Genomic DNA, 13,400 nt, shown 5'->3' with positions numbered 1-13,400 from the left:
TTTGGTTACATTATTACGAAAACATTTTGATTTTAAATTTTTTTTTCATATAATAAATTTTCTATTCTTTTCTTATATCCCAACAAATTTTTATTCTTTTTTTTTATTAAAAACAAACTCTTAATCTTAATAAAAAGTTAATAGGCATCAAGTCGACTAAAGTTTTCTCTAAACTTGACTGTTTTATTAGTGTTAAATTCTTATATCGGTTCAAATTAAAAAATAAAACATGTTCGGATTTAATTAAAAAGATTTGTTTGATTTAGAATGAAGTAATAAATTATTTTATTTTTTTTATAAAAAGATTGATATTAAAACTCAAAAAAAGAAGAAGCAAGAATAAGGGAAAACTTATTTTTTAACTAGAAGGATTTAACAGGAAATCAATTACAAACTCGTTGATTAAATTGATTAATACAAAATAATTCCTTTTTTTTACCAATAAATAGAAAAAAAGTAAAAAAAAAAAGGTTACTTGGTTCCACGTTAGCGTAGGGAAAAAGCAAAATATATATTTGATTTTGTTTTCTCTCTTGTTTTTTACAAACCCAAATTTCGATGCACAGTGTTTGATTAAACAATTAGGCCACAAAACCGCGGATGCTAGTTTGCGGAACACAGGAAAGCAAAAAAAAAAAGGTGGGTCCTACTTTCGTGTCATCTCTCTCTCTCTATCTCTGTCCTTTACTTTCCTTCCCGCGTCCATATCCAAAAGCCCTCTCCTTTTTCCTATTCTGTTCATCGAATTTCCTGCTTTCTTCCTTTATCTCTTTGGGTTTTTCTTGAGAAGGTTCGTTACAATCTGAGGAAACTCTGTTCTTATCTTTGTTTTTTGGGTTAGATTTGTTTGCTTAAATCAGATAAAGTTTCCCTTATCTAAGACGATCTATATTTGTTGCTAGCTAGCTTTATCTCTTGAATTATGATCTGTTGGGAATTAATTTTGATTCTGAATCTATGTTTTTTTTTTGGTTTTTTCAGATTTGAATCGCAAAGATTTACTCTCTTTCCTTCCAGTTTCTTTATTTCTTTTTTAAGTAGATTGAAAGTAGTCTAATCGAATAAAAAGAAATAGCTATTGGGGTGATTCTGTTTTCGAATCACTTAAAAGGAGTGATCTTTTTGGTTCTTTAAAGAAAATGAATTTCTTTTTATATGCTGTTCTAGGGTATGAAATCAAATTAGATTACAAAGAGAGGGTTTTTCAGTTAGGGTTGGTTAAGAGAACATAGTTCTTTTGATGGTTTAGGTTAGATTTTGGATTGATATTACTTTTGTTGCTGTAACTAAATTCTGTTAGTAACTGTGGGAATTAATGGGTTTATGTTAATTTTTAAATATGTAATATGTATATTTGCAGGAGCTATGATTCGGCTGTTTAAAGTAAAGGAAAAGCAGAAAGAACTTGCTGAAAATGCAAACGGTGGAGTACCTATCAAAAAGCAAACTGCGGGCGAGTTGCGTTTACACAAAGGTTTGTTTTTCACCTGTTTATTAGTGAATTGAGTTATTTGAATTTCCTTCTGTTTTCCATATGTTTTCTTTGCAAGTTTCTTTATAGCTTTGTGAAGAAGAGAAAGATTTTGAGTGAGATTGATTTATTTAATCGTATGTTGCTCGAGCACTGAAGGTTTCTCTCTTTTTGGATTCATCAGGTTTAAGATGATCTGTGTTTGATATAGGGTTAATTAGCGCTTAATAAATGTGAGTCTCACATCTAATGTGGCCTTTTACTTGCAGATATTTCTGAGCTGAACCTACCTAAATCTTGTGCCATATTATTTCCTAATGGAAAGGATGACCTGATGAACTTTGAGGTTTCAATTCGACCTGATGAAGGATATTATTTGTAAGGAATTTCTTTCATGCCTTAATCCTAAAACAAGTAGTAATGTTTTGCTCTGTAGCAAAATTATCTTGGGTTCAAATTCTCTTTTGCTGGGGAGAAGGTGCTATTCTTTCATACAATTGTTTTACCTGCCTTTTCTCTTATTAATAATGCTAACTAGTACTTTCCTGGGTGCTGTTTTACCACTGGTTACAGTGGTGGAACATTTTTGTTCTCCTTCCAAGTTTCTCCCATCTATCCACATGAGGCACCAAAAGTTAAGTGCAAGACCAAGGTAGACCGGCTCGTCTTATTTACTCTGTGTCGTCTGTTCCTCTACTGAATTCTATTGTGGTCTCATATGCTTTTGGTTATATCCTGACCTATTTCATGTTGTACTCCCATTTCCAGGTCTACCATCCAAATATTGACTTGGAGGGAAATGTTTGCCTTAACATCTTACGTGAAGACTGGAAACCTGTGCTTAATATAAACACCATAATTTATGGATTATATCATCTGTTCACGGTAATACGTAGTTTATATATAACAATAATTATATGAATTTACACCATATGATATCTGAACCACTTGATTTTGTTTGCAGGAACCAAATTATGAGGATCCCCTCAATCATGATGCTGCTGCAGTGTTGAGGGATAACCCAAAGATGTTTGAATCTAACGTGAGGAGGGCTATGGCTGGTGGGTATGTCGGGCAAACCTTTTTCCCACGGTGTATCTAGCTTTTGCTCTGTAGCGAAAGTGCTAATGCACATATGTTATCAACACTTGAGTTTCAATGGGCTGTATAATTTATCTGCAAATTACCTTTTGTCATCCCTTTTGATTCTCTTGGTGGTGCTCAGGGAATTAACTCCTAAAAGACCAACCTGCTAAAATTGCAACTGTGTTTTATTGTAGCTTTTCTGATGCTATTTGTGTTGCTGTGCCATATATCTGTCTTAATGTGGAACTAGGATAGGCTAGATTTTATGCACTGGCCTAGAATAGTACGTTCTTCCTTCGCTGCCTCTCTTTCTCTGAGGAAGAAAATGATGACGTCTTTGTTTTTTAAACTTATGCTGGGATATCCGATGTCTAGTGAACCATGGGCAATTCATTGATCCATTAATCAAAGTGATTCCTGAACTATAAGGAGTTAGACTTGTCATTAGAAGTATCATTTTCATGTTGCATTTTGCATGTTCAACATGAAGTTCTTGTTTGGTCAATTAATCTTGCCTTCTTAGTCGACAGGATACCACGTGCTTATCAACCCAACCAGGGCTGCTAATAGAGAAACAGGGCTTATCAAGCAACAATGGTTGTCCTCCTGGTGTTGGCAAGCAATGTGTTTCATTTGATTTGGTTTCCTGTTTGCAAGAAATTATTGCTGTCAATTTTGCTTAATGAGCAGCATAGCAATGACTTTCTTGATAAGCTGGTTGAGCACCATGGGCTAGAAGCAAGATCATACAGACCTGCTTCATTGTATAATGAAATTCAGAATTCTATTTCTCATAAAGTAACATAGAGTATTCACGTTGTAAATGAGACTCAAACTTAAATCATCTCTTCCTCTTTCAAATTGGCTAATCTAACATTGTCACGGTCTCGCCTAAAAATTTTGTATAAAGGCGTGTAAAACAAAGAGCACAAACCAAAAGGAATTGCCATCATCGCCAGAAGCCCTCTAGACAGCGCAAATGCCTCGCGCGGAGACCCATTGATCGGATCAATAGATTTCGAATCATAACCAAACATTTGCTCCGACAGGATACCCACCAAGGGAGCAGCAAAAGAAGAAAACGATCCTTCGAATGCACGATCAAATGCATAGATCATGGTCCGATGTTTAGCAGGGACAACTTCGGCAAACATTGGACCATTTGCAGCCGTTGCATTCCAACTGATGGTTAAGCCCATCAGAAAGAGGGTGACAGCGAAGGTGTAATAGCTGCTCACTGATTGTGGGATCACTTTCAGAAGGAACCATGAGAATGGGATGCCCATGAAGGCGCTGAATTGCGCACACATGATACGGCCAGAATGAGGGTAGATTTGTGATATTTTATCTGCTATTAACCCGCCGAGAAAGGATCCCATTGCGCATCCGATGGCAAAAAGACTTAGCAGTGCTGCCGTAGAATTATGATCAAAACCTAGGAAACAAGGAAAACAAAGACTCGAAGCGATCATTCTTCTGCTATGACAATTGACATGGCAAATTATATAGCAGTCAACCATTTCCATTCTTATGTTTAAAGAAAATAAAGACGTCCACATTTCCATCTATTATTGCAAGAGATATTGGAACTTGTATCTGTACTTACCAATTAGTTCAAACCACATGGTAAAGAATACCATGGCAGTCCATGGTAGTGAACCAACAATTCCCTGCAAGACAATTATCTGAAATGTTGGAACTTTTATAACAGCTCTTGTGGCCATCCAAGACTCAAACCAGACAGATGATGCACCAGCATTCCCTTTCTCTATCAACTCATCCCTACAACAAAAAGCAGCCGTGTCACCAACATGATATTTTGAACAGTAAAACTATCATTGAATTGGAAAGGTTACGATGAATGCATTTAACCGTGGTAAGAAACTGAAATAGAAATGAAACCACAAAACTTTGAACAAGCAATCAGTACCTATCAAAACTATTAGCAGCATCATGATTGACACCAACTGTTTTCCTTGGATCAATGACAAATAGGAACACAAGGAACCCAATCAATGAACTTAAAGTTGCCATCAGAATGAAGGCACAACGCCATCCAGGCATACCCCAGAACTGCTGACCCGCCATTATTGTTGCAACAACACCACCCCCAATGCCACCCAAGGTACCAACAAAGCTTAGCAACCCAAATCCAGCCCCTCTCACACCATCCGTGTAACTATCAGCAATGAAAGACTGAAGTGCTGGTATTACAATTGCCAGTCCAAAGCCATTAACTGCTCTCCAGAGTGCAACCTGCAGAAATTGCTGGCTTGCACCCACTGCAGCAGTTGATAATGCCCAGCACAAAGTGCCTATTGCAAGAACTGTAGGGCGGTCATAGTTAATTACAAGTACACCTGTCAAAGGAGATGCCAATCCCTGCACAAAGTTCCTTATGAAGGTGAGATACCCAAGATCAGATGGCCCAGCATTGAAAGCTTCACTAACTTCTTTGTATACAGATGGAAGGAGATTTTCATCAGCACGCTCCATAATGGCAGCCAAGTTGATGAGAAGGAGAGAAAGAGAAACACCGAAAACCCTTCTTGCTCTGTGAAATAGTATCATCAATAGAAAATTAAGCATTTCCAACAAGGTAAACACATAGAAAAGGAGAAAGCATTGCTAATATTTTACATTTGCACACATGTATGCTACAACAGGCACAAAAAAGATAAAAGTAACATCTCTAAGGATTGAAAGTTTGTAATACTATGACCATATGACACTTCAAAGCACTCTAACATTTTAGCTAAATCAGATATGGTCCATGCAATAATTACATACATATCTCAAGTTAAGTATGATAGCTATAGAAATACCAAGAATTGTGTGTAGCACCAGTAAACTTCCCATTTGGGCACCTTCTACAAATACCAACACTTGAAGATGCATTCTTTGGCAACTAACCGAAATGTAGGAAAATTATGCTAGCCTCCATAGAAAATTCAAAAAGAGGAAGTCATGGCCTTCATTGGCTAGATTTCCTAAACAAGGAAATAGCTTCCTAAGAAGGATATATTATCCTTTGACAAGGATACCTCAAAATAGGAGGCAAGGCATTCTATTCAAATAAATTCCTTCATCTAAGTTCACAGACAGGAAATTCTGGTCCATTAAGAGTTTCAGACCAAAATCCAAATCAGTAAGACAACGGCCGAGACTTATGTTGCACGAATCCAGCAGAGAATTATAATTATCCAAGTCCACCTATTTGAAAGTACTTAAGAAGCAGCAATGTAAGTGATGTCTCAAGCATAGTTTAGACATAAACATCAAATTGGGAACCACATAGCAACTATCATGGAAACCAATACACCCATGACAAAACCACAATCAGATAATGACATTATTCTTTGGCTCAGTAGTTTTCTGCGAAAGCTGAAATTGCTTTTTCGCAGTCTGTTATACACAGACATCAATTCTGAATGATGATAGAGCATAACTTATAAAAGCAACCAAAAATAGTAACAAATTTCAGGTAAAAATCAATTTCCCATAGCGAAAATATTGATGTCAAGAGCTATATCCCACACGGAAAAGAAGAGGCAAAAAAGAAAAAAACTCCTTCTAAAGCATGGACTGTTACTTCATTTGCTTTTACTGTACTTTATTTCGGATAATAATAACAGAAAAATGAGTACCCAGATCCATAATCAACAAACAATCAAATAATAAGCGATTCAGTAATCAGAAAAAGGAAAACAAAAAACAAAGATTTGAATCGAAACTCACTTCATGGCTTGAAGATGTTTATGAAACAAAGGCTTCGGTCGGAGGGCAGCAGAAAATCTTGAATGGCTTCGATTTGAGCCCATAAAAAAAATAAAGACAACCCGCTAAAATCCTGGAAAACTGTGTTTCCAGCTTCTATGGTGGATCTGGAACACCACCCACTTGCCTCGTTGAAACAAAAGGGCCATCCAGGGACTCATCAGGAATTACCCCAAAAAAGAATATTCAAATCAAGCAAGATATATATTTCAATTAATTAATGATAATCATAACGTTGAATATACTAAAATTAACAGATAAGTCAAAGAACCCAATCTCTTTAAAATCCTTTTGATTGGAACAACCAAGGAAGTTAAAGTTGGTTAGTCAGCCGGAATAGCAAGAGGTTGCTTTCGACAAGGTTGCGCGCCACGAAGCATCGTGGCTTCATGTCAATGGCTAGTTTCATGGGATCTAAGCCAAGGCTTGGATAGCGGAGTTGGTGTCAGAATTTAAGCTTAAAATTCCAGGATACGTGGGTACCCTGTTTCCGAGGTTGTGTTTTTCCCGTCTTTTGACCTTCCTTATAACGTGTCCGAAAATTTTGCTCTCCATGAATAATTTTATTTTATTTTATTTTATTTTGGACGTTATTTATTAATTAAAATAAATGGAGAGACTGCCAAATATTCCTAGTCATATTTATGACATATTAACAGTTAGAAATTTTTGTTATTAATCACTCCAACAAATTTTAAGTAAAAAAAAAATTCGACAATTAGATAAATACTTTGCTATTTTTAAAAAAAGACTTTGTTCTCGAGATATTTAAGACCGAGACCATTCAATTGTAATTATTTCAATACTCCGAAATCGAGATTTTTTTTTATTGAAAATTATATTTTTGTTTATGATAATCATTTTACAATGATGTGTTGTACTAAAACTTATAGAATCTTTTCTTTTCGATAATGTCATTTCTCTTTTGATCGGCTTGGGATCGATGGAGAATGGAGATTAATCCTCTATATGATTGGACAGAATGGGACCCCGTGGGTAAACGAGTGTCAAGAGGGCATACATGGTACATTTTTAACCCAATGGGCTGACCCTTTTGCTTCCAAATATAAGAATTTGGGCTACTTTCTGCCCTTTCATCATAGTCCAAATGTCACCCAAACCCCTTAACCCTTCGCCACCAATAGATGGCCCTTTTCTCCAAGCAAGCTTTAGTTGGGCCTTCGAGTGAGTTTGTTTCATCCTTACGGAGCAACTCTATTGACACGTGCAGTGCACTACGATGAACAAAATAGTGAGTAAAGATCAGACAGATTATGCTTGACGAAGAAATAGAAATGGTTTAATTGAAATAGATATTGTAAAATAATATTGGATATTATTATATGAGATGATGCTAATGTATTCTAGAATTTGGATTAGATTAGTCCTAATATTCCTTTAAGACGACTCCATGATCACTTGATTATCAATTAAAAATAGTCTAAAGCACCGTGATTAAAACGTCAGCCTCGTAGAAATTGGAATTGGCTGACATCTTCCCCACGTGAGCTAAAGCCGTCTAGATCCAAAAGTCTTTCGTAGGGCCACTTTGAATTTATGCGGTGGGGATGTCTCCCTTGGCAACTTCATGGATTGATCATTAATCACAAGACCAAACCATTGTTTAACACTGCTACTTTTACAAACTCTAAACATTACTATATTCATCAAACATTTCATGATCTAATTCACATTGAAGAAGAAACATGTAAAGCTAAAGCAACTGCCATTGCTATTCGGCCACTAATGAAGCAATGATATTGTATCGATAACAAATGATTTTGATTAATTCTTTTGCAATGAGATAAATACGAATAGTTGGTGGTTTTGAAAGAAGGCCAAAAGGGCAAGTTAAGCAGGGTTAATAGAAAAATCGGGGGGGGAAATCAAGTGCTAGGAAAATGCTTTTGGAGCAATGAACCCCCACGTGCTCTCTCCTACCAATGAAGACCCTGGTGAGAGAGAGCTTTGAGCAGCCAGCCCTTTCTCTCCGAACAACAAGACAAAAAAGCCGAGGTGGTCCCCAGCAAAAAGACCCGCCAAAGGCACGCCTCTCTCCCCCCGCACGTGGGGCAAGTCTCGTTGATTTCATGGTGTTGCCAGCTACAGCCCCCTCTTGTCGTTCCTCTCCCTTTTAAGCTTAGCTGGAACCGCACGTGCCCTAAGCCACGCATTTCCCTATTCCACCCCCCCCCCCCGCCCTTCCCCCCCAAAAAAAGAACTCATCTTCATTAGACATTTGCAAATAAATACCGATTTCATTTTATTAGTCACGGAGTCGTTGGCTACGGGCTGAGCGAAACCGTGGGTCCGATTCCTATAAATAAATTTAAAAAAACAAGGGAGAAAAACATGGGACCACTTTCACGCGTTCCAAGCAATGGTTGGACACGTCGAAGAGAGGTCGGTCCCCAGCCGGGGGATAGGGTCGTTTACTACTTTTATTTATTAAGTAAATAAATATAATAAATATACAGATTTCTGTGTCGCACGTGTGGAGCAGATCGACCCCGCTAAAAGTTATTGTCCAAAGGGGGTCCCACTCCTCTGAGATCGCTGTTTGTCCACATCTGTTCCGTTTAATCTGATCATCACGTCAGTAGCCAGCTACCTCAATTACCGGAGAGATGGCATCTTCCCTTTCTAATCATCTCTCTTGGGCAATTTTTTAATACAAGCAAATGTATCTCTCAAAATCTCTGATTGCTTTTATCACCGTCAAATCACTAGACCACTTAACCCTTTTTTTTTTTGAATATAAACATTAATTTGTNGGACGGGCCGGGGGGGGGGGGGGGGGGGCGTGGGGGTGTAATTGCAACAACATTATCCTTGTCAATAATGGAGGCTACCCATTTCTCCGGCCCCAGTGTGGGAGACATTGCTGTGTCTGCCCTATTACCAAGTCTAATACAACCAAAATTCATTCATGGAAAGTTTGTGAGAAACCAAGGTTTTGACTGGTTTTTTTTTTTTTGCTTGTAAGCCTTTGTGGCTATCATTTTAGCTCCAGCCATCTCTAAAAGTATTATCCATTTCTTGGTACAAACCCTTTTCCCATTTTTATTATGTGATTAACAAAGATCACAAATAAAAAAACACAGTGACTCTTACGAAGCTAAGGTTAAAAAAGAAAGAGAATACAACTTCCAAATGGTCAGTCCTTTGAAAAACTTTTTTCAGGAATAACTGACAGATGACAATCATTTCTGAAAGCAGGAGGTGAGGTCATAGATTCACCAAATTCTGGCCCTTTCCTCTTTCCCCCAAACCAAAAATTGAAGAGAAAAGCCCTTACAAAAACAGCCCTCCATGTGGCATGCAAGGCAAGCAGTTTCAAGTTTTTCTCTACTGAGTTCAGCTTTGATTAGGCTAATAATTAATTTACTAATACGCAAACCATGCTACCCTATAGTCTTAGGCCGAAGGCCCCATTGGCATGCTGAAAACACAAAATACAATAATTTACCTCTTTTTTTTAAGATTTTAAGAAGATTGGTTTTATTATCACTTTTTCTGAATATAAGGGTACTTTTTTCATGTAAGTGTGAAAACAGAAAAGAAAGGGCGACGGATAGAGGGAGAGAGAATCTAAGGAAGCAGCAGTGCAAAAGCGTTTTCTCTCCTCTTGAACAAATAAAACTTTCAAAGATAGAGAAAGCAATATCCTCGTGAAAGGGGGAGAGGGACTTGTACCCTGCGTGTCTCTCTTTGGACTTTGCCCATTTCTCTCCTTAATGCAAAGCTCTCTTTGTCTTCTTCTTCTTCTTCTTCAAGAAAATACAGGTTGAAACAAAAAAAAAAAAAGGGGCGAAGGTCGGTTCGCTGCAAGAGAAAGAAGGAAAAAAATATGACGGGGGCAGCAGGGAGATTACCGACATGGAAAGAAAGGGAGAATAACAAGAGGAGAGAGAGGAGAAGAAGAGCTATAGCTGCAAAGATATACACCGGGCTACGAGCTCAAGGCAACTACAAGCTTCCTAAACATTGTGACAACAACGAGGTCTTGAAAGCCCTTTGTGCTGAGGCTGGTTGGATCGTTGAAGAGGATGGTACCACTTATCGCAAGGTTTGCTTCTTCTTTTTTTTTCCGTTTAGATTTCTGGGTTTTCTTCTTTTCACACTTGTAGATCTACATGCATGCATTGTTTTTATGTCGAATTTTTATTTTGATAGTTGTTCTGAAACAGGTTTCTACTGATCTGTTATTGTGTTTAACTTGTTTTGATCCGGTATACTTTTGATGTGTTTGTCGTTTGAATTTGTTGGAATTCTGGTTCTTTTATACTTTTGCTTGATCTGCCAAACCTTTATTTGCTTCTCAACTCTTTTGATTTTTTTTTTTTGTACTTAAACCAAATTACATGAAAGTATTCTACTTTTTCTCTAATCTTGTTATAATACTCCTTTGTTCTAAGACCCTGATCAAGATTTTCCTTGTATTATTGATAGAAATAGATCTTGGTAATGTAATAGTACTAACAAAAATGATTACTGATCTTTGTATTCTTTTAACTAGTGTTTGTTGCGTTATCAATATAATTGGATTATATTTTTCGTAATTCCTTTTTGTAATGGCTTTGATTGATGCAGGGATGCAAGCCACCCCTGTCTGAACTTGCAGGGGCCTCAACAAACATCAGTGCATGTTCATCTATTCAACCAAGTCCACAGTCCTCATCTTTCCCAAGTCCTGTACCTTCCTACCATGCCAGCCCCTCCTCCTCCTTATGCCCGAGCCCAACTCGGTTCGATGCAAATCCCTCAACCTACCTTCTTCCATTCCTCCGCAACATTGCAGCTATCCCTAACAATCTCCCTCCTCTTAGAATATCCAATAGTGCTCCTGTGACACCACCACTTTCTTCCCCAACTTCGAGAGGATCTAAGCCCAAAGCTGACTGGGAGTCCCTTTCTAATGGCTCCCTAAACTCATGTCGCCACCCTCTTTTCGCTACCTCAGCCCCTTCTAGCCCCACAAGGCGGCATCACAAGACACCAGCAACAATTCCAGAATGTGATGAGTCTGATGCCTCAACTGTGGATTCTGGCCGCTGGGTGAGTTTTCAGACAGTGGCATCCACAGCAGCTGCAGCAGTAGCAGCTCCTCCTTCACCTACTTTTAATCTTGTGAAAAGGGTGGTTCAACAGAATCCTCTCCAGGATGGTGTCACAGGGCATGGAGGGGTGACCTGGGGGACAGTAACAGAGATTGGGAGAGGCTCCGAGTTTGAATTTGAGAATGGTAGAGTAAAACCTTGGGAGGGTGAGAGAATACATGAGATTGGGGTTGATGATCTGGAACTTACACTAGGGACTAGCAAGACCTGTGCATAAGCTTCCGTTAGGAAATTAACCTTTCCTCTAGAACATGGGTTCTTTGTGCATTCTCAATATTGCTCGGTTTCTTAGTGAGTTGTTTCGTGTGCCATATTTGAAGCCTCCATTGAGTTCTTACATTGCTCAGAAGATCATCATTCCATTACTTACAGTGACCTATCTCTTTCACATTTGTACAGTTTTGAGCTCAGGGAGACTTTTACAAGTCTAAAAAAAGTTTAAGCCTATTGCATTTGATTCCAGGCTGCTCTACTGGAGGACACTACGGGATAGTTCAATCTTCAAGTGGTATGAAAGGAAGACTGAACCGAGTTTAGGGGTTTATATAAAAATATGTTTCCCCTCCAATGTTTATGTTCACAATTTTCTTATAATTTCTTCATTTATCATATGGTTGATAGAATTCTATTTCTCAGATAGAGAGATTGTGTTCATTTTCTACTTTGTAAATCAAGGATTTATCTATCCTTTGAAGAAAAACACAAACTCAGAATTTGTAAGGCTAGTTAGTACTATGTTTACTCACTACTACTAGATAAATCTTCTTTGGCAATTGATCCTTTGATTCTTTTTTTCTCTCCATTGAATTTAGTATAGGATTAGCATAAGCAATGATATGACAATTGAACTGAAACAAAAGTGATTATCTGTGGGGGATTGATTGGGGTAGGCCCATTCTCTGTTGTCTAAAATATTTGGCTTCTAGCTCAAAACCAAATGTTTACTGAAATTTGTGCAGTGTTTTGGGGTTCCCAAGGTCAAACTTCAAAGGGCATCTTACAACGGAAAAACCCCAACGAGGGTCCCCTTCCACGTGATGGTGTATTTTCATGTTGGCATGTGATCTGTGTCACGCCTGATGTTGTAATGTACCAAACCAATTCAATAACTTCTTTTGTCAATTATTAAATAGTTTGGCTAAGACCAGAAAAGGCCCTGGCAATGTGGCCGTTGTCCCTTCAATTTAATTCTTCTTTTTTTTTTTCTTGGTGATTTATCTTAGCTAAGAGTGGCCAACCAAACTAGAGTCGTTAATTAGATACTTTTTGAGGAAAAAAGCTATAAAAAAATGTTAATCGGCTAGGATGCTATCAATTCTTATCAACATGGTCCAGCCTGAAATAGGGTACTTTTTGGGTCCAACCAAACCGGTCCCTTGGTATTGTATTTCAAAGCCTGGTCTGCCTAGTCTTCGAGCTCTAGTCCAAGCCTGTCTCGGGCCAGGCTTGTCCTCTAGGTCTTGTAGGCAAGAGAGGGGTTTATTCTTATAATATTATTATTTCCACACAAGAATTAGAAGTCTGTCATCTAATTTTTTTAAATTCTTTTTTTAGTTTTTATTTTATATAATTAGGTGTATGGTTATATTTTCTATTGTAGATAATAATCTAATTACACTTTTACTCAAGTTATATCAATTATTGACTTCTTTTACCTATTATTCATCTTATCTTATAATAAGCTTATTTTTAATTATCTTTTGAGTAAGAATATGTTATTTATTAGAAATATATTCCTTATGATCATTATTATTTTGCTATATGTTTATCTTTCAATTCATTTGATTTTTTTCGTTACTTTTTGAATATTCAAAAATATCATAAATAAGTGTATTTTTACAAAATGTAATATTAGTCAACTATTCACTTTATAATTGTATATTAATGAAACCATATTGATAGACTATTATCAAATTACGGAATTAGTGAGTTTTGAAATTGTTTAA

The 13,400-nt window shown here is 37.3% G+C and overlaps 3 protein-coding genes across 4 annotated transcripts; 2 read left to right on the top strand and 1 right to left on the bottom strand.

Moving 5' to 3' along the window:
• On the top strand, nucleotides 625-2,784 carry LOC18610989 (NEDD8-conjugating enzyme Ubc12). Of its 2 annotated transcripts, none has more exons than XM_007046961.2 (6): nucleotides 625-790; nucleotides 1,361-1,474; nucleotides 1,741-1,849; nucleotides 2,045-2,123; nucleotides 2,240-2,356; nucleotides 2,436-2,784. In XM_007046961.2, exons 2-6 carry the CDS (start codon nucleotides 1,366-1,368, stop codon nucleotides 2,571-2,573), a joined length of 552 nt encoding a protein of 183 aa, XP_007047023.2. In that variant the 5' UTR covers nucleotides 625-790; nucleotides 1,361-1,365; the 3' UTR covers nucleotides 2,574-2,784. The 2 variants fall into 2 exon arrangements, with proteins under 2 accessions (XP_007047023.2, XP_017978547.1); XM_018123058.1 differs by lacking the exon at nucleotides 625-790 and adding an exon at nucleotides 816-836.
• Nucleotides 3,320-6,837, bottom strand: LOC18610988. The gene is made up of 4 exons (XM_007046957.2): nucleotides 6,296-6,837; nucleotides 4,488-5,111; nucleotides 4,164-4,339; nucleotides 3,320-3,992 (listed from the first exon to the last, which is right to left on the bottom strand). Exons 1-4 carry the CDS (start codon nucleotides 6,376-6,378, stop codon nucleotides 3,394-3,396), a joined length of 1,482 nt encoding a protein of 493 aa, XP_007047019.2. The 5' UTR covers nucleotides 6,379-6,837; the 3' UTR covers nucleotides 3,320-3,393.
• LOC18610987 (BES1/BZR1 homolog protein 2) lies at nucleotides 9,882-12,249 on the top strand. Its single transcript, XM_007046956.2, has 2 exons — nucleotides 9,882-10,403; nucleotides 10,928-12,249. Exons 1-2 carry the CDS (start codon nucleotides 10,185-10,187, stop codon nucleotides 11,669-11,671), a joined length of 963 nt encoding a protein of 320 aa, XP_007047018.2. The 5' UTR covers nucleotides 9,882-10,184; the 3' UTR covers nucleotides 11,672-12,249.

This window comes from Theobroma cacao, chromosome 1 (assembly GCF_000208745.1).
Source record: "Theobroma cacao cultivar B97-61/B2 chromosome 1, Criollo_cocoa_genome_V2, whole genome shotgun sequence".
In the NCBI taxonomy this organism is placed as follows: domain Eukaryota; kingdom Viridiplantae; phylum Streptophyta; class Magnoliopsida; order Malvales; family Malvaceae; genus Theobroma; species Theobroma cacao.
The sequence above is the reverse complement of the archived record's forward strand: the minus strand, read 5'-3'. Positions and strand labels throughout refer to the sequence as shown.

Bases quoted from the DNA above. Each gene is read 5' to 3' on its own strand.
- LOC18610988 (XM_007046957.2), bottom strand. From the start codon at position 6,378: ATGGGCTCAAATCGAAGCCATTCAAGATTTTCTGCTGCCCTCCGACCG. The intron at 5,112-6,295 runs GTGAGTTTCGAT...ACTATTTCACAG, and splicing joins AAACATCTTCAAGCCATGAA to AGCAAGAAGGGTTTTCGGTG. The intron at 4,340-4,487 runs GTACTGATTGCT...TTTTTGTTGTAG, and splicing joins GCTGCTAATAGTTTTGATAG to GGATGAGTTGATAGAGAAAG.
- LOC18610987 (XM_007046956.2), top strand. From the start codon at position 10,185: ATGACGGGGGCAGCAGGGAGATTACCGACATGGAAAGAAAGGGAGAAT. The intron at 10,404-10,927 runs GTTTGCTTCTTC...TGATTGATGCAG, and splicing joins ATGGTACCACTTATCGCAAG to GGATGCAAGCCACCCCTGTC.
- LOC18610989 (XM_007046961.2), top strand. From the start codon at position 1,366: ATGATTCGGCTGTTTAAAGTAAAGGAAAAGCAGAAAGAACTTGCTGAA. The intron at 1,850-2,044 runs GTAAGGAATTTC...CACTGGTTACAG, and splicing joins CCTGATGAAGGATATTATTT to TGGTGGAACATTTTTGTTCT. The intron at 2,124-2,239 runs GTAGACCGGCTC...TCCCATTTCCAG, and splicing joins AAGTTAAGTGCAAGACCAAG to GTCTACCATCCAAATATTGA.